A 21,272-nucleotide genomic window follows, 5' to 3' on the forward strand; every position below is an offset into this window, starting at 1 on the left:
AGCGAGCACGCCAGGTCCGTCTATTCTCGAGTCTCTCGACTGAAGTCTATCAGATAGATTGAGAGATTCGTTTCGTGCATCTGATTTGATGTCGACGACTCGACTACAGCTTCGCTTTCTGCGTCTCCCTGATATACGCATCCCAGTCCACTGGCCGCCGCTGCTGGAACTGCTGCACCCCGTACGCGCCCTCCGAACCGGGCCGCATCATCTCTTCGAACAGCGCCTGGATACCGCGGGCCTGCGTTTCCCCACCGGCATGGGCCCAGCTCAAGCGGACCAGCTCCTTGGCCATGCGCGACCCTGCCGGCGACGAACTCCGCAGCCGGGTCAGCAGCCCGTCCAGCTGGCTCAGCAGCCCGTCCACGTTGTCTGCCACCTCCGCAATCGCGCCGAGCGCCTTCAGCTCGTTCGCGCCCACAGGCCGGGCGGAGAGCATGGCTTCCCGAGTGAATGCAGTGCCCCATTCCCGGGCCACGTACTTGGAGATGGTGGCGGGACACAGCCCCAGCTTGACCTCGCTCAACGTGAACGCGGCCGTCTTGACGCTGATGCGGATGTCGCATGCAAATGCCAGGCCAATGCCGCCACCGAACGTGGGACCGCTGATGGCAGCAATAGTTACCTTTGGTGAGTTGTCAATCAGTTCCAGCAGCGTGGTTAACCGTTCAAACATGGCGCTGCTCGAAGAACCCCCTTGACCCACGGACGTACTGTTTTTTGCGAGATCCATCCCTGTGCAGAAGAATTTTCCGTTCGCGGTGATGGCGATCCGCGAGATGGACGGGTCTGCGCTGGCCGTTTTGAACGCCTCTATCAGTTGGGAGATCATCGGCATGGTCAGCGCGTTTCCATTTTTAGGTCGATTCAGCACCATCTTCAGGTTCACCCCAGAGCGGTAAATCAGCAGGTTTTCCGTCTCTCTCTCCAGAGTCCACTCGAGTTTGGGCGGTTTTGCCGACTCGGAGTTTCCCCGAGATGGTCGACAGTGTTTGGTGGCCAGGGCGGTTCCAGCTCGACTGTCGTTCGCCTTGCCAAGCTGCTGAGAGATCCAATGGCCCGTCTCGACCAGCTTCAACAGGTCGACTCCGGTGTCAATGCCCGCGTTTTGGAACATGTACACGAGATCCTCGCTGGCGACATTGCCTTTGGCTCCGGGCGCGAACGGACAGCCGCCCAGTCCAGCGACACTGCTGTCGAACGTGCGAATTCCGCAGTTGTATGCCTCCCAGGCATTCGCTAGCGCCTGGCCGTAGGTGTCGTGAAAGTGGCCCGCCAGTTGGTTGAGCGGGACGCCGTTGCGGACCAAGTATTCGATGAGGGCGCGGACCTGGTATGGGGTCCCAACTCCGAGAGTGTCTCCGAGACTGACTTCATAGCAGCCCATGTCCAGTAATTCTTTCACACAGCGGTATACGGCGGAGGGAGGCGTTGGCCCGTCGTAGGGATCGGCAAAGATGCATGACACATAACTGCCGATGTCAGTCGGCCGGTGAAACAGCAAGGCTCCATGCTTACCCTCTGACCACAACTCCCGCACTCCTGGCCTTGGTCGCGACCGCTCGTGCGCGGTCAATACCCTGCTGGACGGTGCAGTTGATGTTGGCCTTGCTGAAGCCTTCCGTCGCACTGATGAAGACGGCCGCTTCCTTCACGCCGTACTTCAGGGCGATGTCGAGACCCTTGGTGTTGGGTATCAGCACCGGCAGACGGAGATGGGTCTTTTCGGTCAGGAGCTTCTGGACGGGCGTGCTCGACAGCACCGTCTGGCAGTCGGCCAGCTGGGGGATTGCTTTCGGCGAGACCACGGACGTCAGTTCGATGATACGCAGGCCGGTCTGCTCGAGGCGGTTGATCAGCTCGAGCTTGACGGGCGTGGGCACATTGTTGCGGATGTTCTGCAGGCCGTCTCGAGGGCCGACCTCGACGATACGGACTGACATGGATGTCGTAGACGAGTGACGTAGATGACAGGCAAGCACTGGCTTAATTAAAGCCCGCCATGCGGATGTAGTTCCTGGCAGTATACTCAGGACGCACCTATTATATTACCTAGCGATCAGTCTGCAACGGCAGTCAAGGAGCGAACAGCCAACTAATCAGTCGGCGCAAGTATGACTTCCGAGCAGCTTTTGCTGTCCCTGTCTACATACATACTCTGTTGCCATCAACCAGATAGCAGATCGCAGGCCGAAGCCGAGCCGAGGGAGCGGCAGCTTCCGGAACGCGGTTCGGTCCGGGCTGCCACGTGCCCGCCGAACCCTAAGAACTGGTTGCGGACCGAGAGATTTCCTAAAATGGACGTTCACTGCCGATGTAGCTAGGTAATGTACATGCTTGTATGTCCTTGCTAGCAGCATTCATTGTACTGTATGTACATGCTAAAGTCACATCTGACAAGGCAGGTGAAATCCCAGCAAACGGCAAGATAATGACAACAGTAAGAAATCTAGCATAGCCGCTACCTGGGAGTAGATCGACAGTATAATGGACTGCGTACATACTCCGTCCGTATGGAGTGGAAATGTATACAGCCGAAGTAGATGAATTCTTCTTTAGCTGTCTGTAAGAATGTAATTATACAATCCATCCATTCATCTGGTATATCTAATATCATCTCGAACGAAAACAAAAAGAAGAACAAAAAAAATTCCTAAAAGAAAAACGCTGAAACTACAGCCTCGCCTTCGGCGTCTGCTGCATCTTCTTAACCAACGCATTCCCAATCCCCCGAATCAGATGCTTCTTGTACTTCCCACTGCCCGTCTTGGGCAGATCGTCGCCCACCTCCGGATCCCCGATCCAGAAGACGTACTGCGGCGCCTTGATCTTGCCCAGGGTCTGCGTCACCCACGCGCGCACCTCGTCGTCCGACAGTCGCTTTTTCTGCGATGCGTTGTTGTTGTTGTTGCTCGCCATGCGCAGGAAGCATCCGACCACCTCGCCGTAGCGTTCGTTTTCGAGACCCACGACGCAGGCTTCGCCGATGGCTGGGTGGGCGAGGAGCCGCTCTTCGATCTCGGTAGGGGGGATGTTTTCGCCGCCTGAAGCCGTTACATTAGTTGAAAAAAATTCCTTGTTTGAAGGACAAGGTGCATGCATACCCCGAATAATGAGATCCTTGATCCGCCCCGTGATATGGCCATAGCCCTCCTCGTCAATATACCCCTCGTCCCCCGTGTGCATCCACAGCGTGCCGTTCTCATCTCGCCGCATCGCCTCGCGCGTCCTTTCCTCGTCCTTCCAGTACCCTTTCTGCAGCGCGAACCCGCTCGTGCAGATCTCTCCGCGCTGACCGCGGGGAACGATGTTGCCCTGCTTGTCGATGATCTTCGCCCCAGTGTGCGGCAGCACCCGGCCCAGCGTCGTCGTCATCTTCTCCAGCGTATCGTCCAGCGACGTGATGAACGTCACGGGGCTGGTCTCCGTCATGCCGTACGCGATCAGCATGCCCCGGACGTTCATCTTCTCGCGCAGCTGGTGCATGAGCGGTGCGGGCACCGGCGAGCCCGCCGCCAGGCCGGTGCGCAGGGTGTTGATCACGTATTTCCCCGGGTTCGTGTCCATGACCTCGAGCTCGGCCAGGAACATGGTCGGCACGCCCAGTAGCGCTGTGCCTTTCTCCTGCACGACGGCGTCCAGGGTCTGCGTCGCGTTGAAGTGGTCCGACGGGAAGACGATGGTGCTGCCGTGCGTGAACGACGCCAGGAACCCCATCACCAGGCCGAAGCAGTGGAACAGCGGCGGCGGGCAGATGATAACGTCGGCGGGAGTCAGCCGCATGGCTTGGCCGACGAAGCGGCCGTCGTTGATCAGGTTGCTTTCAGTCGGTCAGCTATCTGTGCTGTTGTACTTAGTAGAGATAGGCACTTACATATGCGTCAGCATTGCCGCTTTGGGCAATCCAGTCGATCCTATAGAAACAGAACCTGGTCAGAAGCGCCCCATTTCCTCTGTAGAGGAGGATATCTACCAGACGTAAACTGCAAATTCAACACATCCTCCGGCTTGACAGCCTTCTCCGCGCGGCGGAAAAACGAGTCGTTCAGGAACACCGAATGCGCGCTGGACACGAAGGTGCTGTACGACTGCGTTTCGACCTTGCCCTTGACCAGGTTTTTTACATGGGCGTCGCTGTCGGCTAGACTGACGATGCGGTTCAGCTCTGGGATGGTGGCTAGTGTCTCGATGTGCGCGTCGAGCTTCCTTGATCCGATGGTGGAGGCGATGAAGATGACTTTGCAGGCTGGACGAAGAAAAAAGAATGTCAGTATCAGATCAAACACAGTAAAGTCTGTATGTATGTATGTACGTACAGCTCCTCGTCACCGCCGCCCTAAACTCCTCCGGCGAATACGTCGTGTTCAGCACCACAACCGGACAGCCGATTCTGGCACCGCCCAGAAACACCTCGATATACTGGTAGCAATTGCCTGCTATGATGCCGACGCATTGGCCGTGACGCAGCCCCGTGTCCAGCAGGGCCTTGGCCACGAGCTTGCTGCGCTCCGCGAGCTGGCGGTACGTCAGGCGGGTCGACTGCCACGGCACGACGAGGGCTTCCTTGTCGCCATGCTGCTTTGCTTGCTCTGCGATGACCTCGCTGAGGGTCTTTGTCCAGAGGGGAGGATCGCTGGGGCCTTGGACCAGGGAGAGGTTCGCACCACCGGGGGGAGACACCATTGTGGAAATGAATTTCTCTTGCGAACAGCAGTTCTCAGCAAATCGATCAGCAGATCTATTCGTCTCCTGAGGAATCATATAGTCCGTTTATTTATGCTGCGTGTTTGGCCGTCTCCAGACCTCGACCTCGGGCTGGCTTAGGGCTCGGCCGGCTATCCTGGCCCGCCGGACATTCGGTCCGAGACGTCACGCATTTGCCCCAGACGAGAGAGTCGTGCGAGTGCGGAGTGTTCTAGCTCAGGGTAATCAGTAGCGTGATCTACAGTTCATAGTTAATATAGTTAATATAGTTAGTCTGCGTTGTCCTTGAGTCTATCGAGTTTATCGCCTTCCCTGCATCCCTCCGGACTGACCTCGCCATGGCCTCTCAACAGCCCTTCCCTGTCCAACACTCCAAGCTCGACCTGCGCGCGCCCAGCTTTGTCGCCAACAGAGAGAATTGGACTCCTGTGCTCGAACGGTTCGAGAAGGCGCTGAAAGATGTGTCTTCCGAGGGGACGGAGAGTTCGCTATCGCGGCATCAGGAGCGCGGGCAGTTGCTGCGTATGTACAGCACATAAAAACAAAACAAAATAATAATGATAAATAAATCGTTTGATTGACGCTAACTCCTGCTCAGCTCGTGACAGAATCGCCTTACTGCTCGACCAAGACTCGCCGTTCCTCGAACTGGGATGCTTCGCCGGCTTCGGGAATCCCGACTCGACGCCCTGCGCCAATCTCATTGCTGGAATTGGCTGTGTTAGGTAGGCTGCTGGCATCCCAGGCTGGCTGATCCCAGACTGACGGTCCATCAAGTGGCCGGCCCTGTCTGCTGATGTCGCATATTCCGACCCAGAGTGGCGGGGCGTGGAATGAGATGACAGTCATCAAGGTCAACCGGATTATGGAGATAGGCTTCGAGAACGATCTCCCGCTCATCTCGTTGGTGCAGTCGGTACGTACATTATGTCTACAGATCTCGCCCAGATAGCAAGTCTCTGACCATCAGGCCGGCGTCTTCCTCCCCCAGCAATTCCGCGTCTTCCACAAAGGAGGCCAGCTCTTCCGCGACCTGGCACTCCGCACGCAGCATGGCAAGCCCTCGTGCGCCATCGTCTTCGGCTCGTCGACTGCCGGCGGCGCGTATCATCCCGCGCTGTCGGATTACACCATCTTCGTCGAGGACCAGGCACAGGTCTTCCTGGGCGGGCCGCCGCTGGTCAAGATGGCGACTGGCGAGACGATCGGCGCAGAGGAGCTGGGCGGTGCCAGGATTCACGGCATGACGACCGGTCTGGCGGATCAGATTGCGACGGATGAGTATGCAATCTTCCTATTGGAAACAAGACTGCATCCTTGCTAAGGTCAGGCAGATTCGACGCCATCCAAAAGGCCCGCGAGTGGGTTGCTACCCTGCACAGGGACACGCCGCACTGTCTGCCGGAAATCATCACTCCGCTGGCCCCTCGCTATCCCATCGACGATATCCTCGCCATTGTCAACCCCGACATCCGCAAGCCGTTTGACATGCGCGAGGTCCTGCTGCGGATTGTCGATGACTCGCGGATGATGCTCTTCAAACCCAAGTACGGGACGAATCTGTTGACTGCGTGGGCGCACGTCATGGGTTAGTTTCTCTTATCTAGCAGAGTGTCTTGATACTAACAGTCTCAGGCTTCCGTGTCGGCATCGTCGCCAACCAAACGCCGGTCATCCATCCCAACGAGGCGGCCAAGGGAGCCCAGTTCATTCGTCTTTGCAACCAGCAGTACGTATCCTCCCTGCGTCAGCTAAAGTAAATCCGTCTGACAACGCAGGAACGTGCCCATCATCTTCTTCCACAACGTCACCGGCTTCATGGTCGGCCCCAAAGCCGAGCACGCGGGCATCATCAAGATGGGCGCCCAGATGGTCTCCGCAGTGAGCTGCTCGACAGTGCCACACATCTCCATCATCCTAGGCGCGTCGTACGGCGCAGGCAACTACGCCATGTGCGGGCGGGCCTACAAGCCTCGATTCCTCTTCACCTGGCCGACGGGCCGGTGCAGCGTCATGGGGCCAGACCAGCTGGCGGGCGTGATGGAGACGGTGCAGCACGCGAGCGCAAAGGCCAAGGGCCAGACGCTCTCGCCGGAGAAGCTGAAGGCGCAGGTGCAGCGCTTCCGCGACGAGGTCGCCCGCGACGCTGAGTGCTATGCTACCAGCAGCATGCTTATCGACGACGGCATCATCGATCCCCGCGATACGCGCGATGTTCTGGGTGTGTGTCTCGAGGTGGTCAGTTTGTCGGACGTCAGGGGGACGACGACGCAGCGGCTGCTGGCGAGGATATAGTCAGTCTACCTTGTCGGAATTGACAGTGTCAATTTAATTATGTCTGGAGTGTGGATGAATCCAGACCATATCAGAACTTTGCCGCCAGCACCCGCTCTACTTTCTATTCATCTTATCTGTTCACCTCGATTGGCGGCTGCTCATCAGGTTTCTAGCTATAGAATGGTTCTGTTGAGGTGGTTCGCCGAAGCTTTTCTGGTGCGAGTACTAGGTGAATGTGTATACTATCGGTAGATCCAGCTTGAACGAGTGTCTTACTTCTCAACGATTCAGTATGGTCCAGCTGATTAGTGTGCAAGTTTCTAGCTAGGTTAGTTGAATTTCTAGTCCTCTGTGGTCACCATTACTTGTTGATATCAAAGTCCACCTCTTGTTGATGGCAATCTGCCTGCTCCTTCTGATATTATTGGGCCTGCTCTATGCCAGAACATGCTTGACTACATATATCCACCATCTGCTGTGTCCGGTCTTGTGCCAGCCTCCACTCTAGCCTTCAGTATCGATGCTATGTTCCTCAGTAAGGCCACACATTTGCATGCAATGCTCTTTGTCGATCATCCTCTCCTAGATTGATAAAGTCTTGCTTGAATTGATTGCTGATCTCCCTGATACGTTGATAATCCTCTGGTCGTACCATGCCACCAAGCGGAATCAGGCCCTCATCATGCAGCTGATGCATAATAGACGAAATTCCTTCAATCAGCTCCATTTCATTCTGGTGTGATTCCAGTTCTTTGGTGGTGAACGTTACAGGACATGGCCCTGCATCCGGCGCAATGTCTTGCCAATGTGCAATGACAGAAAGCAGAGAATTCCGAAACGAGAACAGATCCTCCCTGTCCCAACAGCTGGGAGCCAGGGATATTGGCTTCGTCCTAACTGAGCGATACTTGGCCTTGATTGTCGCCCATCGCACAGGGTCTCTTTCTCGAACCAACTGTTGATAATACGCCAGAGGATCCATGCCCTGTTTCCCGTCTCCTGTAGTAGCCGTACTTTGGCTAGAGCCGCCTAAGGCTCCAGCATCTGTGGAAATTTGCGTTGTAAGAAAACCGGAGATATAGCCGTTGACTGCCAGTCAATTAGGCAAGAAATGCGCCTTGTCTCAGGATCAACAAGCACATTATCCAGATGGAGATCTGGATGCGAGATAGTCTTTCGCTGCCTACCGCTCGGAGAGTTCGTAACAAGATATGGAGCAAGCTTGAGATAGCGGCTCAGAAGAGATATGTAATCATCTGGTGTCTCGGGATGCTCCATGGATCGATAATAGTTCATCCGGGGTCGTGCATACGACTTGGCCCATTGTAGCTCGTTCATTCCTACGAGCTCCAATCCACCTACCTCCAAGCATATCTCCAAGCATCAAGTCCAATGACTTCTGCATCCATTCAACTGCTTTACAAGCCTGATCATTACCTAGGACCTAGACAACGAGCGGACCGACATGAACTGGTATTCATACTGCGCCGACCTCCACGTCGGACCGAACCGGACCGCGGATATCGTCCAGCACATCGGGATGCCGGGCAGCAGTCGATGTGCAATGACGATCGATAAGGAATAAGTTGAGCTGTCGTATCATAGGGGCATAGATAAATAACAAAAGTAGGTAATATGGTAATTACTGCGTTTAGTGTCGCTGGTCAACCTGCAGAATGACTGCCACCGGAGCTGCCAGCAGCAGCAACAACGCCAGCCATGGCAATACTCATGGCATCCCCTCCCGGAGATTGTTTGTAGCCCATTCTCCCCTCGACGCCAATGGCCGCCCAAAAATCCAAAAGGTGCTGATCGCCAACCGCGGCGAGATCGCCTGTCGCATCATCGCCACCTGCCGGAAGCTCAGCCTGACGTCGGTGGCCGTCTACGTGGAAGAGTGAGTATGCCTCGTTTTATTTGTGATTAATGCTAACCGACGTAGAGACAAGCTCTCGCAACACGTACTCGACGCCGACGAAGCCGTGCACCTCGGCAGCATCGAGCGCGGCAATCCGTTCCTCAACATCGACCTGCTCGTGCAGACGGCGCTATCCGTCGGCGCGCAGGCCATCCACCCGGGCTATGGCTATCTGAGCGAGAATGCACAGTTCGCTGAGAAAGTCCGCCAGGCGGGCCTCATCTTCATCGGCCCTAGTCCCGCCGCCATGTCGACGCTGGGCGACAAGCGCGCGTCCAAGGACTATCTCCGCAGACATGCCCCCGACGTGCCGCTCATCCCTGGCTTCGCCGGGTCGAGCCAGGAGGTCGAGGACCTCGAGAAGGCCGCCGCGGAGATCGGGTTCCCCGTCATGCTGAAGGCGTCCGCCGGCGGCGGAGGCAAAGGCATGCGAATCATCCGCGAGGCATCCCAGCTACGCTCGGAGCTCGGACGCGCGCAGTCGGAGGCGCAGCGCTCCTTCGGGTCCAGCGACTGTATCCTGGAAAAGTACGTCGAGCGCAGCAAGCACGTCGAGATCCAGATTCTGGGCGACAGCCACGGCGAGGTCGTGGCGCTGTTCGACCGCGACTGCTCCGTGCAGCGCCGCCATCAGAAGCTCATCGAGGAGACACCGTGCCCGTTTCTGACGCCCGAGACGAGGAAACGCATGGGCGACGTCGCCGTCCGCATCGCCAAGCTCATCGGCTACGAGGGCGCCGGCACGGTCGAGTTCGTCTTCGACGTCGCCGCCAACCGGTTCTACTTCCTCGAGGTCAATGCCCGGCTGCAGGTCGAGCACCCGATCACAGAGGAGGTGACCGGGCTGGACCTCGTCGCGCTGCAGATCTTCGTCGCCGCCGGCGGGCGTCTCCGCGATCTGCCAGTCATGTCGAATCTGTGCCAGACCGGACACGCCATCGAATGCCGGCTCTGCGCGGAGGATCCGCACCGGGACTTCTTCCCCGATCATGGCCGCATCCAACTGTGGCGTCCGGCCTTGCAGAACCGAGAAGGCGTGCGGTACGAAACGGCCATCCGGAGCGGCGCGTCGGTGTCGATCTACTTCGACTCGATGATCGCCAAGATCGTCGTGTGGGCGCCGACACGGGCGATGGCCATCGAGAAGCTGGCCAGGGAGCTCGCTGGCACGACCTGTCTGGGCGTGAAGACGAACCAGCTGTTCCTGCAGAGCTGTCTGCTGCACAGGGCCTTCCACGACCCGGCATACACGACGTCGTTCATCCCGGCCCATCTGCCGGAGCTGCTCCGGAATCCGTACGCGGCGCAGATCCCAGGCAGTCTGGACTATCTGTCCATCGTCCCATGCCTCTATCTGCGGCGACTCAGCTCCCAGGTCCGCGACCCGACCAGTCGCGCCCCTTTCCACGGCGTCCGCCGCCAGTTCCGTAACCAGCGGTTTGATCCCGTCAACGTGCACTGCGATATCGTGACGGCCGTTGACGGCCGGACGAAGGAGCAGCCGACGATGTGCGTGTGGAAGCCGTCTGCGGCGGGCGACAATGGTCAAGAGCTGCTTCTCTACCCTGTTCCCACTGGCAGTTCCTCGAAGGCCAGCAGCGCAGATGCAGCTGCAGCGAGGGAGCTCACGGTGCGGTACAACGCGATCAGCCGTGCCCTGCGCAGCGGTGAGGTGGTCAGCTCAGGCTCTTCGTACCGCGTGAGCATCGGCCACTGGCAGCCGGTACAGGGCAGTCCTACTGAGCCGAAATCATGGTTGGCGTCGAGCATGGAAGTGAGCATCAACGAGCGCAAGATGCTTGCGTACATCGCAGTGGCTGCCGACGACATGACCCAGACGCACATCGACCGCCCGCAGCGCATCTGGTGCCACTTCCCTGCGCTGGGGACATCGATCGAGTACCGGCGCGACACGCTGCTCACGTACTGCGACAGCATCCGGCAAGTCGCCGCGGCCGCGACGGGAGGCGGACAGCAGAAAGTGGTGACGGCGCCGATGCCATGCAAGATCCTGTCCATTCTGAAGAAGAGTGGCGACAAGGTCGAGTCGGGTGAAAGCGTCATGGTGATCGAGAGCATGAAGATGGAGGTCAGCATCTCCGTGTCGGCGAGCGGGACGTTCCGGACGAAGTGGAAGGTTGGCGATGCGGTGGACGAGGGGGGTGTGCTGTGCGAGGTTGAATAAAGCATCAGAAGCAGCGTATGTATCTATTAAAGCGGTTCAGTTGGATATGTATTCTGTATTCAATTAGTAGATAGAGATTGAGTAGACATGGATTGAGAACAAGTATGTCGCATGGACGGAATATATACAGCCGTTAAAAAATAGAATTCATATAAAACGAAGATGAAAGTGACGAAAGAAGGAGAACAGAAGGAATTGCAATATTTTACAGCTTTAGGCTGACAATAAACGCAGAAACTCACCTAGCTAACGAACTAGCGATCAGCATTTCCAACCTTAGAAATTTCTCTCCATGTCTCCATCTGTCTCACTCCCTTGACTTAGTCCTCAAAGACCAAAGCACCAATAAGCCAGATTCAAAATAGCAAATAATTTAAACACATTTGGAGTAAACTCGCATTCCCTTGCTTTCATACTCTACATCCTGGGGAAGGGGAACATAAATCAGACAAGAGAAGAAAGAATCAATCAATCAATCAATTTCATTAATCTATTGATTCATTCGTAGTTGAGTTCAGCTTTATATATCTTGAAGAGAGAGAAAGACATTCTGGATATTTTATAGACATTTATCTACCCATCTGCTAACGGAATATGAAATCTGCAATATCCATTCATATCACATGGAATGTCACTTGAGGATTACATGTGAATGTGCCATTTATTAAAGAGGTACGTGTAACTAACTGTAAGTACTTATTAATAAATGTAGTTGATCGATATTGAATTTCCCTCTTCCTAGGCTAGTTTTATAACATAAATAAATTTAATGTTAAAAAAAAAGGCACATACACAGAGAAGCTATCCATATAATCCGCAGAAGGACGGAACAAAGACATTGAAGGTTTGATCTACAATAATAGTATCTTCAATGATTCTTCTGTGCTCCTTTCATTTTAGTCTACTGTATGTATGAGCATTGACAACAAGAACGAAAAGGGCAATATATGCAATCCAGGAGGTTATGTTTACTGTATTCGAGCATAATATACTCCTGCATACAGCATGTGCAATTAATGAGCAATCAAGATGCTGTTCAATTGCCATCACCTCCCTGCCCATGATAGACGGCATAATTCTTCGGAGTAGTTAGGGCTGAGGTCAAATCAGATTTACAATGACAAGGAAACTGAGTTGCGGAGTTGTTGGATTTAGGAGAAATACATTAATCAATTACTTATATAATTTCTTTATGCTTAGAAAGGCGTCAAAGTCAAGACATAGCTTAACTACTGAGTATTAACTAGCTAATTGTTGATATAGACCAGTTTTGAGCTTGTAAGGAGAATGTCATTGGAACTGCTCGAGGAGAACGTTATGAAACCTGACCGATATAAATAATAACCTTACAGAGAACCGCTCTACTACGACGTCCAGAATCACTCTCTGTCGTGATTGACGATTCCATTTATCTATTATTCTACAGCTTTAAAAGGAAGACGCCTCTTCCCAAGCCTTAATTCAATAGCACTCAGGACCGGTATTATTTTAACATACTAAAATAGAGCCATCATGAATAACGACTTGCCCTTATCAGATCTGTGTCTTGGCGACGGTATTACCACTACAACTGTAGGGCTAATCCTATCAGATGAAAATAACAATATTGGACTGCAAGAATATTGAATGAACCAATGTAACGATCTGATTGTAGAAATCACGCGGTATGTATGTACTCTGTACAGCTTAGCTGCCCTGTTATGGCCCCCAATGTTACTCCGACCCTGCCAACAGACGATTCAGATGGATGGATACTGGCCATCCATCCATTGGCAGGGATGGGTTCTGCAGTGGCAGTCGTGTACTACAGTCCCTGTCCCGGGACAAATTACGAGTACTCCGTACGCTAGATTAAATGCGTCTAACGGCTGGATTGTCTTCTGCAGTGCAGGAGACTACAGGATTGTCAGTGAGGCTCAAGACAGACTTTCTAGATTTTCTGCAGGAAACTTGGTTGTTCCTCGAACTGTGTCTCTAATGCTACGTATCCTTTCCAGAGGTCTCTCGAGACGTCTGCATATCGCTTCGAGCTGGCTTTCGACCAGTCACAGTATTTTGCTATTGTTGCAGGAACGTAAATGAATGACTGGTATGAATAAATCTTTTCTCTTCTTTCTCTCCCTATTTTTTTTTAAAAAAAGATTCCCCCTGCTAAATTCAACTTATCAGATCAACTACTAATTAGCGTGTACAAGCATACTCTCGTGCCGAACTGCTTATATAGAGGCCAATTTCATCATAAATAAGTGGCAGTAATATGACCGATTGTGCTACTAACTGACCGTTCCACAGAATAGGGATCCTCCTTGCAGGAACTGCGTTACCATCTTCTCTCTTGAGACGTAAGGCGCAATATGCCATACCGCTGAAGATCAAGGCTACGAGGCAATGTGCACTGCAGCAGGAGAATTGCCAAGAGCTGAGTCTGGAGGGCAATGGGACGAACATACATACATAGTTTGTTGCACGAGATGAGGTTGTTGTGTCAGTATGTATGTTCTTTTCAATTTTAAACCAGTAAGTATATGACAGCCTGTTGAGCCCAATAAGCATAAAACTGTCCAATAATGAGATGGATTTGATTGCTAAAGCTAGGAAAAAAATTCTATTGTATAGTGTTTAGATTTAGATTGAAGTAGCAATCATATCGAATTTTTTTTATTTCAAAAAATAACGTCGAATGCTGGGTAAATTAAGATATATTGTGCAGACTTAAAGTGATAGCTATAAGCCAATAATCTATCCTAATTAAGAGGGTAAGGGTCTAGGTGAATCTACTAATACGGAGTATATCTTAATGAACTGGTGGTAAGTTAGCTTTCCCAGTGATGAGATGAGAGACTTTTATCTTGAAGCCAAACTTGCGGCCTCGTCAAGCATCTCTCCGACGCCAATCATTTATTTCTCATACTTATTCACGTGCATCTGAGAAAAAAAAAAAGAAAGAGAGAGAGAGAAAAGGAAAAGTCGGCCGGCTGTCTATCTGATGATAGATATCCACTTGACTGTGGCTGCTGATAATCTGGATTATCCTAAAATCTGACCGTCTCAACCCGTCAACATGGTCCTGGTTCGAAGCTGACCCAATAATGCCACCGATACCCCGGACAAAGAAGTCGAACTCTTGCTACGACCGGCGTAAAGGGATCGACAGTGGGCCAAGGCGCAACTAATGCATGCACGGTCCGGATGGGGTACGAGCTGGCTGGCCTTGAATTGCACAGACTGCCCAATAGCCAATGGCATACTGTGTCCTTGCTGGGCCTAATTACAGAGTACTCCGTACTCGATTGATTGCATTTGATTGCAATCTGGGCTGGCTGGCTGCCCCTTCACATGATTCTTTCTTCATGTGCTGGCACTGATCAACGGTGATCTCCCTCGCTTCACGCTCCCCACTGCATTGCTGATTCTCCATTGCCATCTGTTACTCCGTAGACATGGAATAATACGGCCGTAATAATATAACTAGATTGTAGATTGAAGTACTGGATTGATATTACCGTAGATGTTATCGAGTTAAGATACTGGGCGCAGACACAGCCAGCTGAATACCATCCAGCCACCATGCCAATGCCTCGAGACGTCTAGACTGCTGCACAGTCCCTCGGGCTGCACTACTGCCACCGTCCTCGGCCTACACTGCTGCACCGGGCGCCTAAACCTGCCGATACCGATACAAGTCGATAACTGCAGCTTTCTCCTGCTCCTCTTATCAGCATCACCTCCTGTAGAGGTGTTCTCCAAAATGCCCGTTCTGCCCCTCTCAGCATCAACATGAACATCGTTGCGGCGGACAACCGCACGCCCATCGTCAATGTCCTCACCTGGTTCCTCCTGACGGCCGCTGTGCTCAGCGTCATCACTCGCCTGGGCACCAAGTACTTTATCCGCGGGCGACTGAGCCCGGACGACTACATCATATGTGTCTCTCTCGTGCGTCTGACCCTTGAATCGATGGTGCACAGACTCATGCCTCGTCTAGCTCTTTTGCGCGCTGCAGTCCATCTGCGTGTCCGTCGCGACGGGCAATCGTTATGGCCAGCCGATCGACCGGATGAGCGCTGACCAGATCAATGCGGTGCTCAAGGTAGATTCCTCGAATGTCCGGACATACGAATGACAATCTAACAACCGCAGTCGTCCTATGCAGCCGATCTGCTGTACATCGCCAGCCTGTTCCTGTCCAAGCTGTCCGTCACCACGTTCGTCAAGATGGTCGTTTCCGTCTTCTCCGAGCACAAGACCTCGTGGGTGCTGATGGCCCTGCTGGCCGTCTGGGGCCTGACGTCCGAGTTTGCGGCCGCATTGCAGTGCCAGCCTCCGCGGACGTGGGACTTTATCAATCACCGGTGTTTCAACAGGGTAGAAGATGGCACAATCGATGCGCTCCCAGACTACTGGCTGACTGGACGTATGTACATGCATAGGCCGCATGGTGGAACTACTTCGACGTGTCCAACATCGTCACCGAGATCGTCATCATTGCCCACCCGACCTCCATCGTCTTCCGCCTGCATACGAGTCTGCGAAACAAGGTCGTTGCGACGATCTGCTTTCTGACGCGATTATGGTAGGTTCACCGCCGAGAGAAGTGTCAATCGATCAATATCCGACTAACTTCTCAGCGTCATTGTTGCAATTGTCTGCGCCCTCGTCTACCGCAACCGCACCATCATCGCGCCCGATCCGATGTTCGACACATGGCCCGTGGCCGTCTGCGTGCAGGTCGTGCAGAGCCTGAGCATCGCGACGGCGTGCTCGCCGCAGTTCAAGCCGTTCCTGGAGAGCCTGCAGTCGAGCGGGCTGCGACTGTACGAGCTGCCGAACAGGAAGAACCGGACGGACAGCGACAGCCGGTATCCGCGGACGATCGGGTCAGCGAGCATGGTCGACCGGCACGAGCGTGCGCTGGAGCTAAACCTGTCGCCGCAGCCAGCTGCTACCAGGACGGTTGTCACGGCGGCGCAGCAGGACTGCGACGCGAACAGCCAGTCGAGCCAGGCGCAGATCATCCGCGAGACGCGGACGTGGGCCATCACCGAGCAGAGGGAGCAGAGGCATTCGGTGGCGGGCGTGTCGGATACGAGTGCCCAGGGGATAGATCGTATACGGTCTGCCGTGTAGTGACGTGATATGAGTTACGATCTTTCTTTAGAAATGGCTCTCATGTATGGATATGAATACGTTATGGATAATGCTATGATACCCGATGTTTACGAGTATAACGGTATAACGATGCTATGACAGATATATTCTATTGAGGCCTATTTACTGATCAACATCAAGTTCCATCAGACCTAAAAATAGTAAAGTGCAGCTACATGTACTCTGTATTATCGAGTTCTTCTTATTATTCCTACCTTATCGGCCAGCCCCTGTGGGAACTTCAACCCGGCAACCTGGTGGAGAGCCTAGAAGATCGCCATCTGCGCTAGGGATAACCCGGTAGCCCACCGGGATCGACAAAGAAATTGGGTTACTGGCAGTGGGGACGAGTGGGGAGCAGAATTAGTGCAAGTTAAAAGTAAAGCTGCTACGCTAGGATCGGATTGTTGCATGTGTAAATTACAGATGTATGGGGTGAGGCTTTTATATGGCTTTATTCGGACGCTAGATATATAGGAGATAGGCTAATAAAGGACAATAAAAGAGAAATAGATTCCATTATTCAAGTAGTAGAATAAATTAGTTTCACATACTACATACGAAATGAGTGTTCGAATATCGGTATTTGCAATTATTATTTTTTTAAAAAAAAACACAATTCTAGCTACAGGCAAGTCGGATTCCCCCAACCTGTCCAATAAGAAAACAGTGATCTACAGACAAGGATTTCGCCCCCGTCCTCTTTGTCCCTTGACCTTTGTCCTGGATGGTCATAGTCATAGTCTTGTAGTCTCTGTCGGAGTAGAGACAGAGTATGGAGAACAGGTAGAGCATGAATTTAGTGCTTGTGGTCAACAAGATGATGCACACTCCGATTTACACAATCCTACGTATTCCTCCATAATCCTGTCCAGTCAGGACTCAGCCGTATACACCCTGGTCTGCTCATGCAGCTAGCAGCTAGCTAACCAGCCAGTGCAGCCAGCCCCAACTACCTAAGCTAGCGACCTGTCATCATTCCAGTACTCCGTACTAACGTAGCCTGGGGTCTTTCTGGCCTGGGCCGTGGCTGAGTTCAGTCACGTTTGCGTTTGCTTGCTGTCATTGAGCGCGTGCTGTCGCCGTTGCAAACGATTTCGGACGCAAAATGAATTAAAATTATTATCTATTCTCCAGATCAGCTGGGCTGGTTTCAATCTGTAGAATGCTTTTCGCTTATTCCATTTGATTTGATTTTTATTTTTTATTTATCTTTTTTATTTTTATCGATATTGCGCATACCTATTGAGATATTTTCCTTCTTTATGAACATCTCCCCCTCTTCCCCTCCGGTGGCCGCCACCATGGAGGCTCAAGGTCAAGGCCACGGTCAAGGCCAGGAACTAAAGTCAATGTCCATCGATCCCTCGCCCGATGCAGAGGGCGAACCCGAAACAGAGGAAGTGGCAGACTTGAGCAGTGTTCGTCACAGTCAGCGCCATGAAGACCATCTGCTGCGACGGTTGGGCAAGAGGCCGGTCCTGAAGGTGAGGGCTTTCATTCCAATCCTAATCTGCGCTGCTGCTGACAACTCCAGCGAACGTTTGGTTTTATGAGCATTCTCGGCTTCAGCTGCACCATTCTCGTCACTTGGGAGGGCTCCATGGTGTAAGTCTGTCGAGTCGACTCTCCTAGCGACTGTCCGTCACTGACTGCCATAGCACCTTCTTGGAAGCGTTTAAAAAGTACGTTATTTCGACCATCGCCCTCTCCAACTGACTGTATTTCTGATGAGATGCAGTGGAGGGCCTGCCGGCGTCATCTACAGCTACCTCTTCGTCTGGGCCGGCACGTTCGCTACCTTCACCACCATGGGTGAGCTGGCTTCCATGTATGTAATGTACTCTTAATAGCATGGATGACTTCTGACGACTTAGGGCGCCCACGTCCGGCGGCCAGTACCATTGGACCTCGATGCTGGCGCCTCGCGCTGCTCACAAGTTCTACAGCTACCTGGCTGGTGCGTTCCCCCGATGTCACAGACAGCATGATAGATAGATGCTGACAAGCCAGGCTGGCTCACCGTGCTGGGCTGGCAGGCCGCCGTCGCCTCGAGCGCCTACCTATCTGGCTCGCTCATCCAGGGCCTCGTCGTGCTGGCCGACGCGTCGTACTCGCCGCAGCCCTGGCAGACGACGCTCGTCATCTGGGCCGTCGTCGGCTTCGGCGTCCTGATCAACGTCGCCGTCAGCGGCCTACTGCCCAAGTTCGAAGGCGTCATCCTCATCATCCACCTGCTCGGCTTCTTCGCCGTCCTGATCCCGCTCGTCTATATGGGCGACCACAACTCGGCCGCGTTTGTCTTCACCACCTTCATCAACGGCGGAAACTGGCAGACGCAGGGCCTGTCGTTCTGTGTCGGCATCGTCGGCAGCATGTTTGCCTTTATGGGCGCTGATGCTGCCGTTCACGTAGGCATCGTCCATCAGATTGTGTTTCTACCTCGCTGACGAGATGTAGATGTCCGAGGAAATCCGCCACGCGTCTGTCATGGTCCCCCGATCCATCCTCACCAGCCTCGTCCTCAACGGCACCCTCGGCTTCGCCATGATCCTGGCCACGCTGTTCGTGCTCACCAACGTCGACGCCGCCATGGACTCGCCCACCGGCTACCCCTTCATGGAGATCTTCTACCAGGCGACGCATTCGCGCGGCGGGAGCACCGTCATGGCCGCCATCGTTACGGCCATGATGGTCACCGCCACCGTCGGCGCAATCGCGTCGTCGTCGCGCATGATCTGGTCGTTTGCGCGGGACCGCGGCATGCCGGGATGGAGGGTCCTGAGTAAGGTATATCCTGGCAGTATCCTCTGTATCATATTTTTTTTTTCCTTTCTAATTGCTTCAGGTCGACCCTCGAACAGCCATCCCCATGTACGCCGTCGCCGTCGCCACCGTCGTCGGCTGTCTGCTGGCGCTGATCGTCATCGGCTCAGAGACGGTGTTCAACGACGTCATCTCGCTATCCGTCAGCAGCCTGTACACATCGTACCTGCTGTGCGCATGCCTGCTGCTCTACCGGCGGTGCACGGGGGGCATCCTCTCCGAGACGACGGAGGTAGTGCACGCCGTGCGCAACACGGCCGGCGCGCAACTCGTCTGGGGGCCCTTCCACGTCCTGGGCATCTGGGGCGTCTTCGTCAACTCCTTCGCCGTCGTGTACTTAGTCATCGGCGTGTTTTTCAGCCTGTGGCCGCCAGACCGGTTCGTGACGCCGTCGACAATGAACTTCAGCGTCGTTGGCACGGGGGGTGTTGTCTTGCTCAGCACGCTGTACTATATCTTTGTCGCCAAGGGGACGTATACCGGTCCTGTGGTGGAGGTTGGTCGCGCTTGATGCAGGCCTGGCGGATGTATTTCTCTAATGTATTGGTAATGTGCCCGGCAGTATTGGGAGATGGCGTTTGGGTTATTCCTTCTGTATGGGAAAAGTTATAGGTCACAAATAATGTCATTGGTATTGCTATTCTAGATGTATGCGCTTAATAGTAGTTAACTAAGTACCGATTTGATGTGTATAGACAGCTTCTCTGAAGGAAACATATTATATTTAAATTATAATTATATCCACCGGCGTATTATTTCACTTAACTTGGTACTTCACTAATATACCTTTTCCAAATATGAAATCCCGATAATCTCTCATCTCCCATCTATCCAGTACTAAGCTAAGTACCACCAGTCTCATCAACCAATTATGATGAGATAATTCAACAGCGATGCAATCAGCTGATTACACAAGATGCATGACATGCATGCATGCAGCATCATCCACACTGTTTAATTAATCTGTTGGTTGTCTCCAGCAGCAATACTATTATGTATGTCTATGTTCATGTACGTATGTTGTACGTACTCAAGTTCCATCCATATAGAGAGTGTGTATATAAAGTCTCTGTCCTCACCTATCGCACTATAGTCCCCTTCTTGTTTTAGGCGGTTAGAATACGCTTTCTACCTAAACTAGGTGCATTCACACAAACAGGGATAAGATAAAACTGAAGGGGTGGGGTAACAGATACAGTATGCAACTAGCAGCTAGTTTTTCTGAACTTTTTTTTTCAGCCGCGTTTCTGTTCGATTTGTGTTAATTAATTAATTTATATTAGCTTCCTGGTACACTTTTAAGCTTTTTTTATTATATTAATTTATGAATGGAGGCATTTTTATTGGCTCTCTTCTTCAGTCCTAGGACGAGCTGATCGTGCAGAATACGAGTATTGATTCTCTTAGCTTACCCCGCACTGTAAGTAGTTTCTCTACTCTTCGCTATTTGTTTGACTAGAGCCGCGGAGATGTTGCCATTTTGATATGTGTCAAGAAGAGACTTGACAGGCGGTTGCATATGTAGATGTATGTCTGAAATCTGTTGACATTACCAAGTAACTCTGTGCTATAATAAGGCAGCAAACCGCGAGCACTGTCTGCCCAGGTAGAAATGACAAGACATGTGGGCGTCTTGATTAGCACCTATGTATGCACATATGTAGAGCTATTACATAAAAGCGCTATATCGCTTATTTATTAACATGGAAGATACTAGGCATTGCTACTCGATTGCTTTTCCTTTTTTACTATAAGGAACAGAATTGGTTTTATATGTAAAGCTAGCTCCAGATTTATAGATTCCGAGCTACAGAGAACCATAGGAAACTTGCCTTGTAGTTAGCTTCAAAATGCAAATGAGCAATACCTAAAGACCTTTGTAACTCATATTCGAACAGTACAATAACATCGAAATGCAAAGCATAATGTCAACCGGCAGCTATCATTCATACTAGGGGTTCGCTAGATAACCTAGGTTTTTCTTTTGTGCCCCAGTTTGTTTGACACATAAGTAATACTCGCATTTTCTCTCTACAATCTCTGGATCCTTTCCCAACGTTGAAGGCCTAAATAGAGAATCCTTGCAGACTAGTCCACTACCAACATAATACAGAATATCTAATTGCATGACGCGTATATAGTCAGATTCAGGCTTGCTATGTTGATTCGTAATATGTACTGAATTCTGACGTGCTGAGAATCAGCTGAGTTTGA

At 52.5% G+C, this 21,272-nt stretch overlaps 7 protein-coding genes across 7 annotated transcripts; 5 read left to right on the top strand and 2 right to left on the bottom strand.

Moving 5' to 3' along the window:
- Positions 1-103: 103 nt before the first annotated feature.
- On the bottom strand, positions 104-4,683 carry T310_5935 (Uncharacterized protein; the record flags this gene model as incomplete). Its single annotated transcript, XM_013471215.1, has 9 exons — positions 104-1,472; positions 1,519-2,040; positions 2,158-2,320; positions 2,505-2,563; positions 2,816-3,044; positions 3,105-3,820; positions 3,875-3,914; positions 3,974-4,246; positions 4,317-4,683. 9 exons carry the CDS (start codon positions 4,681-4,683, stop codon positions 104-106), a joined length of 3,738 nt encoding a protein of 1,245 aa, XP_013326669.1.
- Positions 4,684-5,500: 817 nt separating this feature from the next.
- On the top strand, positions 5,501-7,290 carry T310_5936 (Uncharacterized protein; the record flags this gene model as incomplete). Its single annotated transcript, XM_013471216.1, has 7 exons — positions 5,501-5,620; positions 5,657-5,985; positions 6,039-6,292; positions 6,340-6,433; positions 6,483-6,925; positions 7,064-7,197; positions 7,234-7,290. 7 exons carry the CDS (start codon positions 5,501-5,503, stop codon positions 7,288-7,290), a joined length of 1,431 nt encoding a protein of 476 aa, XP_013326670.1.
- Positions 7,291-7,513: 223 nt separating this feature from the next.
- On the bottom strand, positions 7,514-8,319 carry T310_5937 (Uncharacterized protein; the record flags this gene model as incomplete). Its single annotated transcript, XM_013471217.1, has 2 exons — positions 7,514-8,070; positions 8,169-8,319. The coding sequence occupies 2 exons, from the start codon at positions 8,317-8,319 to the stop codon at positions 7,514-7,516; spliced, it is 708 nt and encodes a 235-aa protein (XP_013326671.1).
- Positions 8,320-8,657: 338 nt separating this feature from the next.
- T310_5938 (Uncharacterized protein) lies at positions 8,658-11,084 on the top strand (the record flags this gene model as incomplete). Its single annotated transcript, XM_013471218.1, has 2 exons — positions 8,658-8,878; positions 8,924-11,084. The coding sequence occupies 2 exons, from the start codon at positions 8,658-8,660 to the stop codon at positions 11,082-11,084; spliced, it is 2,382 nt and encodes a 793-aa protein (XP_013326672.1).
- Positions 11,085-12,596: 1,512 nt separating this feature from the next.
- T310_5939 (uncharacterized protein) lies at positions 12,597-13,166 on the top strand (the record flags this gene model as incomplete). The annotated part of the gene is made up of 3 exons (XM_013471219.1): positions 12,597-12,639; positions 12,739-12,752; positions 12,819-13,166. The coding sequence occupies 3 exons, from the start codon at positions 12,597-12,599 to the stop codon at positions 13,164-13,166; spliced, it is 405 nt and encodes a 134-aa protein (XP_013326673.1).
- A 1,695-nt stretch (positions 13,167-14,861) lies between these two features.
- Positions 14,862-16,522, top strand: T310_5940 (uncharacterized protein; the record flags this gene model as incomplete). The annotated part of the gene is made up of 6 exons (XM_013471220.1): positions 14,862-15,020; positions 15,070-15,174; positions 15,260-15,498; positions 15,713-16,191; positions 16,243-16,314; positions 16,374-16,522. The coding sequence occupies 6 exons, from the start codon at positions 14,862-14,864 to the stop codon at positions 16,520-16,522; spliced, it is 1,203 nt and encodes a 400-aa protein (XP_013326674.1).
- Positions 16,523-17,536: 1,014 nt separating this feature from the next.
- T310_5941 (uncharacterized protein) lies at positions 17,537-19,786 on the top strand (the record flags this gene model as incomplete). Its single annotated transcript, XM_013471221.1, has 9 exons — positions 17,537-17,719; positions 17,770-17,840; positions 17,974-18,063; positions 18,110-18,192; positions 18,231-18,643; positions 18,693-19,022; positions 19,081-19,554; positions 19,671-19,706; positions 19,754-19,786. 9 exons carry the CDS (start codon positions 17,537-17,539, stop codon positions 19,784-19,786), a joined length of 1,713 nt encoding a protein of 570 aa, XP_013326675.1.
- Positions 19,787-21,272: the final 1,486 nt, after the last annotated feature.

The sequence above is a fragment of the Rasamsonia emersonii genome (genome assembly GCF_000968595.1).
Source record: "Rasamsonia emersonii CBS 393.64 chromosome Unknown ctg1118621760347, whole genome shotgun sequence".
Lineage (NCBI taxonomy): Eukaryota > Fungi > Ascomycota > Eurotiomycetes > Eurotiales > Trichocomaceae > Rasamsonia > Rasamsonia emersonii.